This window comes from Mustelus asterias, unplaced genomic scaffold (genome assembly GCF_964213995.1).
Source record: "Mustelus asterias unplaced genomic scaffold, sMusAst1.hap1.1 HAP1_SCAFFOLD_44, whole genome shotgun sequence".
In the NCBI taxonomy this organism is placed as follows: domain Eukaryota; kingdom Metazoa; phylum Chordata; class Chondrichthyes; order Carcharhiniformes; family Triakidae; genus Mustelus; species Mustelus asterias.
The window spans coordinates 1,355,714-1,374,723 of NW_027590121.1; the positions used below are offsets into that span (position 1 = coordinate 1,355,714).

At 44.2% G+C, this 19,010-nt stretch overlaps 3 protein-coding genes across 6 annotated transcripts in view; 1 reads left to right on the forward strand and 2 right to left on the reverse strand.

Annotated features, from left to right (window-relative positions):
- LOC144483022 (uncharacterized) overlaps positions 1 to 19,010 on the reverse strand; it is a 1,062,789-nt gene that overhangs the window by 644,629 nt on the left and 399,150 nt on the right. The window lies entirely within an intron of this gene.
- The window catches only part of LOC144483058 (uncharacterized), a 231,231-nt gene that overhangs the window by 150,533 nt on the left and 61,688 nt on the right, over positions 1 to 19,010 (reverse strand). The window lies entirely within an intron of this gene.
- On the forward strand, positions 148 to 18,627 carry LOC144483045 (uncharacterized). 4 transcript variants are annotated; one of them, XR_013495972.1, is made up of 4 exons: positions 148 to 432; positions 685 to 777; positions 2,331 to 3,367; positions 6,753 to 7,462. XR_013495972.1 is itself a non-coding variant. In XM_078201884.1 (3 exons), the coding sequence occupies exon 3, from the start codon at positions 2,409 to 2,411 to the stop codon at positions 3,117 to 3,119; it is 711 nt and encodes a 236-aa protein (XP_078058010.1). In that variant the 5' UTR covers positions 296 to 432; positions 685 to 777; positions 2,331 to 2,408; the 3' UTR covers positions 3,120 to 3,983. The 4 variants fall into 4 exon arrangements, 2 of the variants coding, with proteins under 2 accessions (XP_078058010.1, XP_078058011.1); XR_013495973.1 differs by lacking the exon at positions 6,753 to 7,462 and adding an exon at positions 16,644 to 18,627 and having other exon boundaries at positions 296 to 432; XM_078201884.1 differs by lacking the exon at positions 6,753 to 7,462 and having other exon boundaries at positions 296 to 432; positions 2,331 to 3,983.

Genomic DNA, 19,010 nt, shown 5'->3' on the forward strand with positions numbered 1-19,010 from the left:
TCTGTCGCCATTGCCCGCAATGCGCATGTCTCAGTGACAGCTCGGTCCCGCCCCTTCGTTCACTCCGATTGGTTGGAGGACCAGCTGCTCCCGGTCGGTCCTCCAGCCCCACCCCCTTTTTCCATTGGTCCGGAATTGCCATCAATCAGTTCATGGGACATTGTGACGTTGGGCATGCGCAGTGCGGCTCATGTCCAGGGACAGGCGCTTGTTTGTCTGATCTTCAGGCGGGAAGGAGGCGGATAAGCGGAGGCAGCGTTAGGGGCAGTGGGTGGGAGGGGAGGCTCCACACACCCAGTGGAGGCTTCAACACCCCCAATAAGGAACTAGCGGCACCGCCTCAACACCCAACACAACGGCAGCTGCAGCGCTTTCTCCCGGGGCCAGGCCCCAGTGGACAAATGTGGCTTCAGGAAGGAAATGCAGCAATGGGTTTGTTAATGAGAATCATCTTTAACTCACTTCACTGACCCTGGAGCAGGAGGAGAGAATGGGGGGAATTTCTATTCTGCACTCACTGATCTTCCCACTGTTTCTTTCGTAGTCAGGGATTGTTTTTTTCTGCACATTAGTCCATTTCTCTTCTGCTACTTAGCTTATATTGATAGTCAAATCTACAGCATTTTATTTCCTGTTATTCATTCAAAATACTGTGAAATTTTAACGTTGTGTCTTTCTCCATAGATAAATGAATGTGTTGCCTGTGGGGAAGATGATGTTTGACCTTCTTGAACCGCTGCAGTCTGTGTGGTGAAAGTGCTCCCACAATGCTATCGGGTATGGAGTTACAGGTTATTTACCCAGTGTTATATCTCCAAGTCAATGACACTAATTTGTGTTTAGATCACACTTTTGATACAATGCATCGTTCCAATACATTTCATGGAAATGTTACAAAACAACATTTGACACTGAGCCACATAAGGAGATGTTAGGGCAGACGATATAAAGATTGATTAAAGAGCTAGATTTTAAGGAGCATCTTAAAGGAGGAAAGTGAGTTAGAAGGAATGGTTTAAGGAGGAAATTCCAGAGCTTAGGGCCCAGGCAACTGAAAGAACAGTCACCAACAGTAAGTGATTAATATTAGAAATATTCATGAAGGCCGGAATTAGATAAATACATATTCTGGAGGGTTTTGTGGGTTAGCAAGCACGGGGGTGAAGGGTGAATACCTCTTGGTGTGACTAAGCACACAGGCAGTGGCGTTATTGACATCTCAAGATGACAGGGAGGCTGAATGCAGCAGGCCGGCAGGGATTGTTCTTGCGTTTTAAATTTACTCATTAGTGTCACAAGTCGGGTTGCATTAACACTGCAATTAAGTTACTTGAAAATCCCCTCGTCGCCTGTTGGGGTACACTGAGGGAGAATTTAGCATGGCCAATGCACATAACCAGCACATCTTTCAGACTGTGGGAGCACTGGGAGGAAAGCAGCGCAGACACGGGAGAGCATGCAGACTTCACACAGACAATGACCCAAGCCGGGAATCGAATCTGGATCCCTGGTGCTGTGAGGCAGCAGTGATAACCACTGTGCCACCATGCTGCACTTGTATTAGGACAGTTAAATCCAAATTAACAAAGGCATGGATAAGAGTTTCCACGTCACAATGGAATTGATGAGAGTTCCAGATGAGCTGAGACTGGGGTCGAGTCGGGTCATGTCACTGAGGTGGAAATAGGATGGTTTTGATGATGATGTGAATATGTGGCTGAAAGCTCATCTTATAGTGAAATATTTCACCATGGTTGTGAACAGCCTGGTTCAGCCTCTCACAGTTGCCAGGAAGAGGGATAGAGTTGCTGGTGAGGGATGGAGTTTGTAGTGGAGATGGAAGACAATGGGTTCAGTCTTCCCAGTATTTAATATGGAAGAAATTTCTGTTCTTTTATTCCTGGAAGTCAGATAAGTCAGGATGGTGTGTGAGTTGGAGGGGAACTTGGAGCTGATGGTGTTCACATCTACCTGCTACCTTGGTCCTTCTTGATGGTGGAGGTTGAGGACTTGGGATATTCTGTCAAAATTCTTGTCGAGATGTAGATGCATAAAATTCCTCTTCTCCATCCCTGGCCTCTCCTATTTCTCTCTGTCTCCTCCCACAGTGCCCAGTGTCTTGTGTAGAGCCAGACTAGGTGCAGGTTTTCTTCCCTGAAGGACATTGAGGCAATTGTGTTTTTATGACAATCCAGCAGTTTTTATAGTCACGTATTCCTCGTGCAGGACCCACAAATTACCAGATTCATTCAGCTCAATTTCACAACCTGCCTTTGTGTTTTTCTGGGTGTTCTCTCACTCCCTTTTTCTGTTTTAAATCAATTTCACAGGGTTTCAGAAGAGAATGATATCAGAACCTGATGGAGTCGCCCAATTTATTGAAATCTTAAAATCATCAGATTTTGAACATGGAAGAAAAAAGCACCGTTCACAGTGGAGAGAAACTGTACATGTGTTCTGTGTGTGGAGAAGGCTTCAACCAATCATCTGGCCTTTGGGAACATAATTGCAGTCACAACAGGGAGATGGCATGGAAATGTGGGGACTGTGGAAAGGAATTCAATTACCCATCCCTGCTGGAAACACATCGACGCAGTCACACTGGGGAGAGGCCATTCATCTGTTCCCAATGTGGGAAGGGATTTGCTCACTCATCCACTCTGCTGAGACACCAGCAAATTCACACTGGGGCGAGGCCATTCACCTGCTCTGTGTGTGGGAAAGGATTCAGTCGGTCATCCAGTCTACTGACACACCAGCGAGTTCACACTGGCGAAAAGCCATTCACCTGCTCCCGGTGTGAGAAGAGATTCGCTGACTCGTCCAACCTAGCAATACACCGGAGAATTCATGAAGAGGAGAGGCCATTCACTTGCTCCCAGTGTGGGAAGGGATTTAATCAGTCATCCAAATTAACAGTACACCAGCGAATTCACACTGGAGAGAGGCCATTTACTTGCTCTATGTGTGGGAAGAGATTCATTGACTCATCGAACCTAGCAATACACCAGCGAATTCACGAAGAGGAGAGGCCGTTCACTTGCTCCCAGTGTGGGAAGGGATACGTTACCTCATCCACTCTTCTGAGACACCAGCAAATTCACAAGGAACTGTTGTGATTTTGTGATTTTCCTCTTGATCATATTTAGACTGAACCATGTTCCTTTGGGTCTGTTTCTCCTGAATTGTAAAATAACTCCAGCTCTGTTTAGGTGTTAATGTAGTTATAGAGTCATAGAGGTTTACAGCATGGAAACAGGCCCTTCGGCCCAACTTGTCCATGCCGTCCTTTTTTTTTGGAAACCCATAAGCTAATTGTTTATCCTGAGAGAGGCAAGGAGGAGCGATTTGTTGCAGGAGTGCTGGGGTAAGAGATCGACTTTTAAATCACTTTTTCGCGGGCTTGGTGTATTTATTTATTTATTCTAAACTTTTAAACTCGAGACCGGAAGTAGGCCGCGTGCGGGGTGTTGTGGGAAGGGTGTTTGAATTTTTTTTTGTAGTGCGGGAGGTTTAAAAAGCAGGCCACACTATACAGCGGGCAGCGGCGTTAGTGGGCAGCCGAGTGAGCAGGGAGTAGAGTGAGAGCTGAAAGGGCTTTGGCTCTAAGGGCTTGGGCGGAAAGGGCGAGGCGGGGTAAGTTTAATTCTTAAGTACGTTTCTCTGTGTCCCTTGAAATAAGAAGGGAAACTATGCGTGTGAGGCCAGTCTGTTGTTCCCAATGTACAATGTGGGAGGTCCTGGAGGCTCCTGGCCTCCCGGACGTCCATATCTGTGATGGTATGTCGAGCTGCGGTTCCTAAGGGACCGTGTTAGAGAACTGGAACTGCAGCTCGAGGATCTTCGTCAGGTTAGGGAAAATGAGGAGGCGATAGACAGGAGCTATCAGCAGGTGGTCACACCAGGGCCACGGAAGGCAGACAAGCGGGTAACATCCAGGAAGGGGAAAGCTCGGGTGATAGAGAGCACCTTGGTGGATGTGCCCCTTCACAATAAGTACTCCTCAGGATGAAGGAGTATAATATCAGGGGTAAGACTCTTAGCAGTGTAGAGGATCAGAAGGACCTTGGGGTCCGGGTCCATAGGACTCTTAAATCGGCCTCGCAGGTGGAGGAGGTGGTTAAGAAGGCATATGGTGTGCTGGCCTTCATCAATCGAGGGATTGAGTTAAGGAGTCGGGAGGTAATGATGCAGCTGTATAGGACCCTGGTCAGACCCCACCTGGAGGACTGTGCCCAGTTCTGGTCGCCTCATTACAGAAAGGATGTGGAAGCCATAGAAAGGGTGCAGAGGAGATTTACAAGGATGTTGCCTGGATTGGGTGGCATGCCTTATGAGGATAGGTTGAGGGAGCTCGGTCTTTTCTCCTTGGAGAGATGAAGGATGAGAGGTGACCTGATAGAGGTTTACAAGATGTTGAGAGGTATAGATCGGGTGGATTCTCAGAGGCTTTTTCCCAGGGCTGAAATGGCTGCTACGAGAGGACACAGGTTTAAGGTCCTGGGGAGTAGGTACAGAGGAGATGTCAGGGGTAAGTTTTTCACTCAGAGGGTGGTGGGTAGTGGAATCGGCTGCCGTCAGGGTGGTGGAGGCAAACTCAATAGGGTCTTTTAAGAGACTTCTGGATGAGTACATGGGACTTAATAGGATTGAGGGTGATAGGTAAGCCTATATATAAGCCTAGGTAGGTAGGGACATGACCGGCGCAACTTGTGGGCCGAAGGGCCTGTTTGTGCTGTAGTTTTTCTATGTTCTAACCCCAATTGCCTGCATTTGGCCCATATCCCTCTATATCCATCGTACCCATGTAACTATCTAAATGCTTTTTAAAAGACAAAATTGTACCCGCCTCTACTACTATCTCTGGCAGCTTGTTCCAGACACTCACCACCCTCTGTGTGAAAAAATTGCCCCTCTGGACACTTTTATATCTCTCCCCTCTCACCTTAAACCTATGCGCTCTAGTTTTAGACTACCCTACCTTTGGGAAAAGATATTGACTATCTAGCTGATCTGTGCCCCTCATTATTTTATAGACCTCTGTAAGATCACCCCTCAACCTCCTATACTCCAGAGAAAAAACTCCCAGTCTATCCAGCCTCTCCTTATACCTCGATCCATCAAGTCCCGGTAGCATCCTAGTAAATCTTTTCTGCACTCTTTCTAGTTTTTAATATCCTTTCTACAATAGGGTGCCCAGAATTGCACACACTATTCCAAGTGTGGCCTTACCAATGTCTTGTACAACTTCAACAAGACATCTCAACTCCTGTATTCAATGTTCTGACCGATGAAATCAAGCATGCCGAATGCCTTCTTCACCACTCTGTCCACCTGTGACTCCACTTTCAGGGAGCTATGAACATGTACCCCCCCGATCTCTTTGTTCTATAACTTTCCCAACACCCTATCATTAACTATGGAAGTCTACCTTCTTGGTTATCCTCATCTACCTTCTTGGTTATCCCTTCAAAAAACTCAATCAAATTTGGGAGACATGATTTTCCATTCACAAAGCCATGCTGACTCCCTAATCCGTCCTTGCATCTCTAAATGCCTGTAGATCCTGTCTCTCAAAATACCTTCCAACAATTTACCCACCACAGATGTGAGGCTCATTGGCCTGTAGTTCCCAGGCTTTTCCCTGCAGCCCTTTTTAAACAAAGGCACAACATTTGCCATTCTCCAATCTTCAGGCACCTCACCCGTGACTTTCGATGATTCAAATATCTCGGCTAGAGCACCCGCAATTTCCTCCCTAGCCTCCCACAATGTCCTGGGATACACTTCATCAGGTCCTGGGGATGTATCTATCTTGATGCGCTTTAAGACTTCCAGCACCTCCTTCTCTGTAATATGTACAGTCCTCAAGACTTCACTATTTATTTCCCCAAGTTACCTAACATCCATGCTTTTCTCAACAGTAAATACTGATGAGAAATATTCATTTCGGATCTCGCCCATCTCTTGTGGATCCACACATAGATGACCTTGTTGATCCTTAAGAGGCCCTACTCTCTCCCTTGTTACTCTTTTGCCCTTTATCTATTTGTAGAAGCTCTTTGGATTCTCCTTTCCCTTATCTGTGAAAACAATCTCGTGTCCCCCTTTTTGCCCTCCTGATTTCTCTCTTAACTCTACTCCTACACCCCGTATACTCTTCAAGAGATGTTCAAGTTGGTCTGAGAAGAGTAGGATTTTGGGGTCAGGAAACTTGCACAAAACATCAGGTAATTTATCACAACCTGAACAGCAGATAATTTTGTACATGGAAGGAAACAGCTCTGTTCACAATCACGTTAGGGAGAAACTGCAAATGTGGAGACTGAGTGATTCAGTTTCCTGGCGGACCATTTCTTATGGTTTTTAAATTCAGCACATTTCTATTTTTACGAGTTTAATATATTATGGGACGGCATGGTGGCACAGTGGTTAGCACTGTTGCCTCATAGCGCCAGGGACCTAGGTTCAATTTCTGGGTTGGGTCACTGCCTGTGCGGAGTCTGCACATTCTCCCTGTGTCTGCGTGGGGTTCCTCTGGGTGCTCTGGTTTCCTCCCACAGTTGGAAAGACATGCTGGTTGGGTACATTTGCTATGCTAAATTCTCCCTCTGAGTACCCGAACAGGCGTCGAAGTGTGGCAACTCAGGGATTTTCACAGTAACTTCATTGCTGTGTAAATGTATGCCTACTTGTTGCATTAATAAATAAACTTAAATTATATTACATGTAGCTATGCTGTATCTTTCCAGAGTCATTACCCCACAGAAGGAATCCATTGGGTTTCTCAAGTCTATTTGACGCTTTGTAGACTGGTTACACAGCCTGAAAAAACATCACAATGTGCAGAGTGGGCAGAAACAGTAGACATTTTCTGTGTGTGGACGAGGCTTCAACCTGGAGAGACACGAGGACTCTGGCACCATGGAGAAACAGTGGAAATGGGAGGATTGTGGGAAGGGATTCAATTACCCATCTGCACTGAAAACTCATCAATGCAGTCACACTGGGGTCGAGGCTGTTCAGTAGTGCTGACTGTGGGAAGGGATTCACTGTTATCTGCTCTGCAGAAACAGCGAGTTCACACCGGGGAGAGACCGTCTGCCTGCTCTGAGTTTGGGAAAGGATTCTCTGAGCCATCCAGTCTGTGGAGACACCAGAGAGTTCATATTGGAGAGGCACTAAGTGTGGAAGTAAAAGAATAATTCAACCCCTGTTGAGACATTATGGCAATCACTCAGCTTAGACCTATTATCTGCTCTGACTCTGGGTGTTAACTAAATTATTTGAGATTAAATATATAAAGATGGAGGGCATTGATTGGATGATTGAGTGCAAATAAAGAGAGACACTGTCACATTGAGGAAGTATGTACCTGTAATGCTTCACTCTGTAAATAAATCTATTCCAAGTAAAAGATTGACTCCTGTTTCTTCCTTAGGGTCAGAGGTTTACAGCATGAAAACAGGTCCTTTGGCCCAACTTGTCCATGCCGCTCTTTTTTTTTAAACCCCTAAGCTGGTCCCAATTGCCCTTGTTTGGCCCATATCCCTCTATATCCATCTTATCCATGTAACTGTCAACGCTTTTTAAGGACAGAATTGTACCCACCTCTACTACTACCTCTGGCAGCTTGTTCCAGACACTCACCACCCTCTGAAAAAACTGCCCCTCTGGACCCTTTTGTATCTCTCCCCTCTCACCTTAAACCCATACTCTCTAGTTTATTCTCCCCTACCTTTGGGAAAAGATATTGATTATCTAACTGATCTACGCCTCATTATTTTTTAGACCTCAATAGGTCACCCTTAAACCGCCTACACTCCAGAGAAAAACATCCCAGTCTATCCAGCCTCTCCTTATAACTCAAACCATCAAGTCCTGGTAGCATCCTAGTAAATGTTTTCTGCACTCTTTCTAGTTTAATATTCTTTCTATGATGGGATGACCAGAACTGTACACAGTATTCCAAGTGTCGCCTTATTGTACAACTTCAATGAGATGTCTCAACTCCTGTATTCAATGTTCTGACCAATGGAACCAAGCATGCCGAATGCCTTCTTCACCACCTGTGACTCCACTTTTAAGGAGCTATGAACCTGAACCCCCAGATCTCTTTGTTCTGTAACTCTCCCCAATGTCCTACCATTAACTGAGTAAGTCTTGCCCTGGTTCAATTGACCAAAATGCATCACCTCGCATTTAGATAAATTAAACTCCATCTGCCAATTGTCAGCCCACTGGTACAATTGATCAAGATCCCGTTGCAATCCGAGATAACCTTCTTTACTGTCCACTATGCCACCAATCTTGGTGTAATCTGCAAACTTACTACTACCATGCCTACTAAATTCTCATCCAAATCATTAATATAAATGACAAATAACAGTGAACACAGCACCGATCCCTGAGGCAGACCACTGGTCACAGACCTCCAGTTTGAAAAACAACCCTCTACAACCACCTTCTGTCATCAAGCCAATTTTGAATCCATTTGGCTAACTCACCCTGGATCCCGTGAGATTTAACCTCATGCAACAACCTACCATGCGGTACCTTGTCAAAGGCCTTGCTAAAGTCCATGTAGACAACATTGTTGTAGGGAAATATCCCTTACCAGTGCAGAATAGAAGTTGAGTCGCAAATCAAGGTTCAAAGCGTGTCTTTATTGTACAATTACTGGGATCCCAGGGAGACCCCCGTAGCCAGCTCAGAAACAGTGGCTTGGCCACGTTGATCTCAATTAAATCACATCAGCTCTGGATCTTTATAGGGATCCAAAATTCGCGCGGGAACATTTGATTATGCCTTTTTTTACACAATGTATAAAGTGGTCTGTCAGTTTCAAAAGTCCCTAGGAAGTTTCATGGATTAGCATTTGTATGGTGTGTGTTCGTGTTAATGGGATTACTTGGTCCTGCCCCGGTGTCTAAATGCGTTTCCCATTACCATCTCTATGTGTCCTCTTATTTAAATTGATCCTATTGTTCCGTGTCTGTGTTTCCTGCTTGTGAGATTGAGTGTTAATGTCATCCTGTCCTGTTGGGTGTCTGGGGTATTTCATTCTTAACCTTTTATCCTTATCTCTTAGTTTATCAGATTTTTATGTCTGCCTTGGCCAGTTTAAAATGCAGCTACGCGCTGTTGCTAGGCAGATTAGGGATCTTCCGTAGTTTCTGAAATTCGTGAGTCTCTCAGCTGTGCAGGGGGGGACCCGATCGAATATCCATCCGGGGGTGCCCCTCTGCATTGTTGGCCCGTTATGAGTGGTGCCAATTAGTCCAATATGTAAATATGTTTGATGATGCAAATATGGTTTTCTGGAAAATTTCCTCCTTCAGTCCCTCCTCTCGTCCAGGGGGTGCCATTCATGGCTGACCCCCCATGGACGACCTTCAGAGGAACAGTGATTTGTACAGCTGTTGTCCTTGCCGTTGTTCCTCTTCTTCTGTGTCGTTGTTAAGTTCTTGCATCTGGATACTGGCAGTGGGTAGCATTCTTGATGTAATATTTGCACATATCACTTTAATACAGGTTAGGCCAAGGCAGAGTGTGAACAGGATGGCTACTACTAGGATTAATCCCTTCATAATATATGCTCCCCAAACTGTGTTAAACAGCCATCCTAACCACCCATCAGTCCCTGTTAACCCCTGTTTAAAGTTATCCAATTGCTTTTGTATCCCGGACATGGCTGCTGTTATGTTTAGTGTCTCGTCGTGTACGTATGTGATGCATTTTTCCTTGATGATGGTGCATACCCCCCCTTGTCTGGCTAGCTGATAGTCCACCGCATATCTCGTTTGTTGTGTGTATAGTCTGAGTTCTGCGAGTTCTTGGTCAATTGCGCCTAATGCTTGTAGGGTGTTGTTTCCTAAAATGGTCAGTCCACATATGAAGAAGTTCCTATTACTGGCACTGATCACCCCTGCGGCGCCTCCCAGGGATAGTGTCCCCAGAAATCCATATCCTAAAGAAGACCCTAGTGTGACAGGGGCCTGCCAGTCGGAGCAAAATTCTGCGCTGATGGCCCTGGTCACTATGCGTTTCTGGACATGCCCTTCGCTTGGGCATGGAACCGTGAGAGGTCTGATTGTCCCTACGGAAAAGAACCTTGGAGGCCTGTCTGTGGCCGTCATATATACATTTTTAAATAAAACACGTACCCGTCTTTAACCCGATAACATGCATTACCCCGGTGTCGTTTGACCGCATGGCCCCATCTTGTGGAACCTTCCCTCCCCCTGGACTGTCCACTTGATTGTACCTCTTGGTGAGAATCAAATGGATATGTCCCTGAGGCTGAGCTTACGTGGGTGCTGTTGCACTTGCCACACATAAGCTGCCTACCCGCGGTGACTGCAATGCATTTTTGTTGCTTGCAGTCACAAGTGAAGTGTCCTTCCCGGACCCGGCACTCCTGGAGAGCACAATGTGCCTCAGCGCACGAATCATTTTTAGGGACAAAGGCATGCACGCACCCCCATCCCTCTCCCTTAAAACATTGTGGGTAGTTCCCAAGTGTCTCCTCCGGTTGGGGTCCCGTCCCCCTTAGAATTCCCGGCTCAGTGAGCTCTACACACCTTCCTTGTATCCCTTGCTTAAAGTACCCAATATGTTCTTTGCAGGGTGCCCCCGATGTGTCAATAGTGAATAACTCTTGTGGGAGCCACCCTGGTGTTGCGATGAATAGGGAGTTTACTGATCGCGCTGAGGGGTAACAAGCGGTCCTATTCCCATAGATCTGGATGTGTGTTTTCAGGAATAGGTTTCCTTCCATGATTGGTGGTTCTGCTCCCCTAACCCCCATATGTTGGAGTGTATTTACAATGGTCAGGGTTATTATCAGATATGTCCCTGTTCCCATATCGCTCTTTTTTTTTTCAACAGTATTTTACAATTACAGTATATACAGAAAATAAACAGGCAATTAAATTAAAAGTAGTTGGTTCCGACGTCTTGATAGTAGATCTGGTCCTGGTTCCTGTGGAAGTTGAATGAGCAAAACGGTATTTTTTTAGTTCATTTGTCCTCATATAGTTTTAATTGGGTCCAGTGTTTCCAGACCCCCTGTCCCCTTATATCTATACAGGCACAGGTATCTCCGCTAATAATGACCTCGTAAGGTCCGTGCCATCTTGGGGCAAATCCTGGTTTTGCAGGAAGCACTTTTGTTAATACCCGGCTCCCGGCTTTTGGGACTTCTGGTAATATTTCTGAGTCCCCCTCTGCGTCGACCTGTGCCTGATTAGAAATTACGGACCGGCGCATCCCCTTCAATTGGGTGCTAAGGTCTCGGATGTATTGTCGGATACATCCATTCATTTGTATGTAGTCTTATCAAAAGACATCGCTTTCCCCATTAAAATCACATGCCATACAGTTCCGATCTTTATATGAGTACTCTTACACTATCTCTAATTTGATCATTTGTTTGCGTGCAAGCGCTACACCACAGTACTTCACAAAATAATTATGTCTTTATCAATGCCCAATATAGTATATGAATATATCATACAAAGTTGGTTAAGGCTTTTCAGGATTTGATGTTATTCTTGTGTCTGTATGGCAGTGCTATACTGTATAATAAAAATAATCAAGCGGCAGTTGTATCATACCACTTTACACATCGTACCCGTGATATCCAAACCCTTTTAATTCAAGCCGTTTCTATTTTTAAACTGAGCTCCAGATCGAAACCCCCGCACTCTAGGAAAAGTAACAGGCGCCGAATCAAAATCAAAGCAGGTACAATACATACCAGTTATTTGATTAGGAACATTTTGGTTTCTTAACTGGCTAGGTTTTAAGCTTTGCAGTGCTTTTATATTTGGCAAACCTTGAACCTTGATGGCTCATGAAATTCCGACGGCAGTACATAATTTTAAACTAGTTCAGAATACTAAACTATCTGACGTTCGCAAATCGCGATATTCTGCGATTAATACTGTATTTCACTGACTTGATACACTTTAAACTAATTCATAGACCTCAGTCTTTTGTTCCTGCTTTTCTACCTTTCCACAAAATAACTTATTTTCTTCTCTTAACCCCTCAACTAACTCTTATAATTTCTACTTCAAGACAAAGGAAAGAGCACATGCTTCCTTCCAAGGTTTAAATCCTTTCTTAACGTTAAAACAAACAACAACAAAGCATCCACGCAACCACTTTGTTTAAACACACACACACACACATGGAAGCTTCCAAAAGTCATTCCACAGTACATCCTTTTTCATTCAAACTTATCATTTCAGACTGGGATGAGTGTAAAACATTCAAAGAGAATACAGAACATTGATTAAGACAATCGCTTTTATTCTGCTTTCTTCCAAACTGTAATTAACTCAAAGCAAAAGTAAATTCAAGAAATCCTATCACTTTAATCTTTAACAGTTTTAACACTCTCCCAGCCCCCTGAGGCTAAACCAAGGTGCAATACACTGCACCCACTGCCTGTAGCAAACATTCCACAGGAACAAAGAGCTCCCTGCTCTCAATCTAATTACAACAACAACCACCTACATTCGACAAGCTACCAGATCTCACAAACACACTGAAATACAAAAACTAAGATCTCTCCTATCCATCTGCTGCCTTTCCCCTGGCGTAAAAGGCTTATAGGTTGCCTTTGGTTGTGCTAACGTCCCTCCTCTCGTGACTGGCGCTAGATTATAATTTTCTACGTTTTCTTCTGATGCTGGAGTGGCTGTATGTTTCTGCACTGACTCGTATGGGCGCCGAGGGTCCGTTTCCTCTGATCTCTGCGTTATCTCCGCAGTGTGTCTTCTGTGTTCTAATTCCCTCACTCTCTCCTGTAATACTTTAATTTGTTCTGTCTCTTTGTGTCTCTCCTCCATTGAGGCATTTACTTCCTCAATTAGTCCAGCTAACTGGGTCACTAATATTACTCCCATTACTTTTGTTTTGTCCCGTTTAACTCCGTCTACCCACTTTCTTTGATCTTCTAAAGTTTGTGATGCGTTCCACCCGTTCCGTTTCATCTTTGCAACAATCGCTTCTCTGGCTAACAGATACTTCAAAATGAGAGCTACTGCAGTTTCTCCCTTAACAACGTGGTCTGCCATTTTTCTGTCTAGCAGTCCTGCAACCCCCGTATGCTGGCTGCTACAGTAAAAGTGCCTCAACTCTCTCCCTTATCTCCTGTCACTGATACTGCCCCAGCACCGTCTGTATTGCTGTAGGGCCTCGTAGTGAGGTTCCAGTGGGTCTCTTTCCCCTGGGCTCCCCCAACTATTCCTGACACCTCACGCTTGGACTATTTTGTGTTGTCTTATTGGGATGTGTGCTGGTTGTTTAGTGGGTTTGTCCGCCCCTGTTCCCAGCCCCTCTAAGTACAACGCCTCCCGCTCGGCCACCACCCCCACTAGCAGGGTTGATCCGTTACCCCAAAACCGGGTATCCTGCTATGGGCTGTGGTGTTCCCTACAGACGAACAAGGTTATCAAACTCCGCCCGGGTCCCTAATGGATCCTCCGTCGTCGTGTCTCTTGGTCAGGATGGATCGGGTCCCCTTTTCCTCAACACTTACACACATGTATTCTGTTATCAAAGCCCCTGTTATAGTTAGTAACTGTATCGACTCTGAGGTTGTTCGTCCCTTCAGAGTCAGTGTTGTTACCCGATTTACACTGTCCGTGCCTTGCACCCTGAGTGCCTGTGCCTCTTAGCGCCCGCTTCAAAACCCAACCTTAGCGTGGGAGATTTCTCCTCTTAACGTCCAGTTTAGGGTAGGGCACCTTGAGTCAAGCACTCCCTTGTCCTATTGCCTTGGCACAGACAGCGGTTTCATTTACAATCCTGGGTTAGTTACACCAATTAGTTCTGCATGCGGTACTTATCTTTATATTAGTCTTAATTCCTGTTATCAAATAGCCCAAAACCTGTTATCTTTACCTCTGGTCCTTTACTCCTATTAAAGTTAAAAGTTACTTACCTTCTTCCACGCGGTCGTTCTGACCTGTACCTCTTTAGTGCGGACTTCTGTTTCAATTTAAAAACTTAGGCAAGATTATACAGTTCTACAAGACAACAATACTTAAAACAGACAAACCCTAACCCTTAAAGGTACCTCACTTTGAACGGAGACCTGCACTCGCCTTTGACTGCTCTGGATTTGTATCAGATTCGTTTAAATTTGATCCCGACTTTCAAACTGTGGCCATCAGTCAGAAGTCAGATATCAAATCCTGCCGTGACTACGCCATTTTGTTGTAGGGAAATATCCCTTACCAGTGCAGAATAGAAGTTGAGTCGCAAATCAAGGTTCAAAGCGTGTCTTTATTGTACAATTACTGGGATCCCAGGGAGACCCCCGTAGCCAGCTCAGAAACAGTGGCTTGGCCACGTTGATCTCAATTAAATCACATCAGCTCTGGATCTTTATAGGGATCCAAAATTCGCGCGGGAACATTTGATTATGCCTTTTTTTACACAATGTATAAAGTGGTCTGTCAGTTTCAAAAGTCCCTAGGAAGTTTCATGGATTAGCATTTGTATGGTGTGTGTTCGTGTTAATGGGATTACTTGGTCCTGCCCCGGTGTCTAAATGCGTTTCCCATTACCATCTCTATGTATCCTCTTATTTAAATTGATCCTATTGTTCCGTGTCTGTGTTTCCTGCTTGTGAGATTGAGTGTTAATGTCATCCTGTCCTGTTGGGTGTCTGGGGTATTTCATTCTTAACCTTTTATCCTTATCTCTTAGTTTATCAGATTTTTATGTCTGCCTTGGCCAGTTTAAAATGCAGCTACGCGCTGTTGCTAGGCAGATTAGGGATCTTCCGTAGTTTCTGAAATTCGTGAGTCTCTCAGCTGTGCAGGGGGGGACCCGATCGAATATCCATCCGGGGGTGCCCCTCTGCATTGTTGGCCCGTTATGAGTGGTGCCAATTAGTCCAATATGTAAATATGTTTGATGATGCAAATATGGTTTTCTGGAAAATTTCCTCCTTCAACATCAACTGCACTACTCTCATCTACCTTCTTGGTTACTCTTTCAAAAAACTCAATCAAATTTGTGAGAGATGATTTTCCACTCACAAAGCTATGCTGACTGTCCCTAATCAGTCCTTGCCCTTTAAATGCGTGTAGATCCTATCTCTCAGAATACCTTTGAACAACTTACCCACTACAGATGTGAGGCTCACTGGCCTATAGTTCCCAGGCTTTTCCTTGCAACCCTTTTTAAACAAAGGCACAACATTTGCTATCCTCCAATCTTCAGGCACCTCACCTATGGCTGTCGATGATTCAAATATCTCTGCTCGGAGACCTGCAATTTCCTCCCTAGCCTCCTCCACTGTAGGATTCCCTATCAGCATTATAACATGGTATTGTCAGGGTCTGATTAACTGCCAATGTTCTCGGAGTCTGAATCACATGACCAGTGGAAGAATGAAGTGGAGATGTGGACATGGGTTATATCTTTACCAAGGAGGAAACAAGATCTGGCCTTGGCATTGTCACTTCCTAACAAAAGGAAAATCGGAAGCCAAGTACTTTGACAGCTGGAAACCCATCAGTTGGACGCTGAAGGTTTGAATCTTTGATTAGGGTTCATTTTGAGATTTACAAGATAGATGATGTATTGGTTGCCTATGAAGCATGATTGGATTTTGACAAGTTTTGTGTGAGGGTGAAAGCATCTTTAGTGCATCTGGATATCGCAACAAAAGACAGGATTGGAACAGCACTAATACGCGATTGAACCCCAGCAAAGACTGGGGAACTATTAACAGGTGTTTCAGGTCTGAATGAAAATATCATCGTGTGATAAACACTCGCAGTGAGACACAACACAGAGAATTCTGAGGCTGAATACAATGATGATGGTTATCACTCTGAAGGAATTGGAATGTCATAAGGAATTTGGTCCAATGATGAGTGTGTTAGTCACAGACTCAGTCACCTGTTCTGTTACTTACCCCATAACCTTTCACCCCCTTGTTAATCAAGAATATATCCAGCTCTGCCTTCAAGATATTCAAAGGTGATTCTTACAGCAACTTTTGAGGAAGAGTTCCAGAAACTCACAACCCTCTGAAAAAAATACTTTCCTCATCTCTGCCGTAAATGAATGATCATTTATTTTAAACAGTAACCCCTTATTCTAGATTCTCCTACTAGAGGAAACATGCCCTCCACATCCACCTCCTGTCAAAACCCCTCTGGATCTTATATGTTTGATTCAAGTTGCCTCTTACTCTTCAAAACTCCAGTCTAACCTTGCCTCATAATACCATTCCACAGTGACTGCACCTCGACAGTGTGTGGATCAGATTGAAGATGTTACCCAGATTCACCTCATGGTGAAGAGTGACACAAGGTTAAGGAGTATGAAAGGTTTCCAGTTGGTGATATCAATAGATTGAAGCCACTAAAGAGAGTGTTGATTCCATGTAAAGTAGCTGGAGTCAGCACTCCAGGCCTGGTGTAGTCTGGTGTGTCTGACAGTGAACCTCCTCAGTTTAATGTTGAGTGAATCTTCCATGAAAAAGGCACAAATGCAACTGGACATGGAACAAGGTATGATTGTTTTATTTGGAAAGTCAGTGATCTGCAGTTTACTCAATCAGGACATTATCGTATCCTCTTAACAAAACCTGATGTTTCTAATCATAGGGTTTGAGAAGGATTCATGGCATCAGGTGAAGAGAATCAGAAAAAAATTACAAATTGTCTTAAAGCTGCACAAACAATTTGCTTGTCCTATCGAACAAAGATTAAAAATCCTGCTACAAGATGCAGGGCTGGTTGGTGAAGAGGATACGAGACTCAGAACAGATTAGTACAAAGTATCGGACAAAGCCATTACATCCTTCCCTTGGCTCATGAAGAAGTTGCTGTGCATCTAAAGGTATGAGACAAAGACAGAATTATTTTAATTCTACACTTTATCGATATGGTAACCCAACTTAGTCTTTCTCCAATAATACATGTTAAGGACAAAAGGATGATTCTAGAACAAGTCATGGAGAAGTGGACAGGGACTGGACCTGGGGCACCAGCTAGGTTTCTGACTGATAATGGAGGGGAATTTGTTAATGATGAGTTTGGAGACGTGTGTGAAAACATGAACACGGCAGCTGAAAGTCCTTTCAGTGATGGACTCTGTGAAAGGAATCACACGATGATCAATGAAATGCTGCAGAAAATCTTAGCTGATCAGCCAAACTGCAAGTTGATAACTGCACTGGCCTGGACGATTCAGGGAAAGAATTCACTTCAGATGGTTGGAGGGTATAATCCCTGTCAATTGGTCTATGGGAGAAATCCCAAATTACCCTCTGTGCCGGGCGATCGCCCTCCTGCTTTCGAAGGGATGACAATTAGCACAATTTTTATTCATTTATTATCGAATTGTTTCACTAAAATAATTGCTCGAGCGAAGAAATTGTGGATCCTAGAAGATCCTAGATCTTATAATGTAATACTTTGTACAAAATAAAGAACATCATATTTTTCTTCTACAATTTGTTTTGAAATATTGTTGTGTGAGTTGTTACAATTCAGGTTGGAAACATTAACGTTTCAAGAGAAATTTAAACACCCAGTGATTAACTGAAAAAATTACATCAGAAGATTCCAGGTTTTTAAACAAAAACAAACTTTACTTCATATAAAACAAAAGAAATATTAAAAACCAGCATGATTAATTATATTTTGTGAAGATTTATGCTGTAAACTCAGTTCTACTTTTCAACCCCTCTTTAGCTCTGAAGAGTCACGTGGACTCAAAACATGAATCCTATTTTCACTCACCACAGATGCTGTCAGACCTACTGAGTTTTTGCAGTATTTTTCAGCTTTTGTTTGTACTTTTTATCCCCCCCTCCTCCCTGCGCGCGCACACACACACACAAAAGAGTTCCCTTATATTTAACAACATAGAAACATAGAAACTAGAGGCAGGAGTAGGTCATTTGGCCCTTTGAACCTGCTCCACCATTTATCGTGACCATAGCTGATCATCGAATTCAATATCCTGATCCCTCCCTGCCTCCCATATCTCTTGACCCTTTTTGACCCAAGAGCTATATCTAATTTCTTCTTGAAGGTTCATTCACTTCTGTTCCTGGAACCATCCCAAAGGAATGTCAATGCTCTCCAAGATTCACTTTAATTCTCCTCACTTTTCCAGCTATTCTCCAAGATTTTATGGGGATCCTTCCATTAGCTTTCGACTAAACAACTTTTCTTTAAGACCTCAAACCTGTGGCCTCCTCAGTTCAAGCATGGGCTTCACTGCCTTCTTCCTGAGGGATTTAAACATTGGGAACACCCCTGATTCCTAATGACCCTCTTGGCTCCAGGTCCCACAGCTGGTTCACAGCTCCTGGTCCCACAGCTGACGGTTTCCAAGCTAACTGCAGACTGCCTGCTTTCTGTGAGAAACACCCAGAATTCCAATCAAGGCTCGACCCTGAATCACTTATCCCCATGGTAACAGAGACCAATTGGGATGTCCAATAGATGTTTAAATTAATTAACTTGTAATTTCAAAACCAAACATGTAACCCTGAGGTCTGCCTGATGAGTTCACCTCTGTAACAAAGGCAGGACGATAAGTGTCAGACCCAATGGCCCTCATTTTACCAGCACACCCGCCCTAAATTTGGGCGGACGAGGCTCACAGAACGGAATTCTCCATTGTCCTCGGGCACGATCTTACGAGCCTCGGGCGGGCCAGTAAAATTCCGGCCAATGTCTCCAGGTCTCCTGCTAAAAGAGGCTGAGCCCAGCCCCCTTTTTACAGCATTAGCTGCTGTACTCTTCTCAATAAGAGTTTAAATGTCCCAAATCTTGTGTTAATTGTGCTACTTCCAGCTGATTTTCACAGTAGAAAATGTGATTTTCAGCATCTACAATAATCAAATATCCCGTGGCTGTTTTTTTCTAAATCAAATTACTTGCAATCTTCTTGAATGAACATGTCAAAACTGAAGGAATTCCCTCTGTGTATTTAATTAGAAATGTCTCACTGTGACT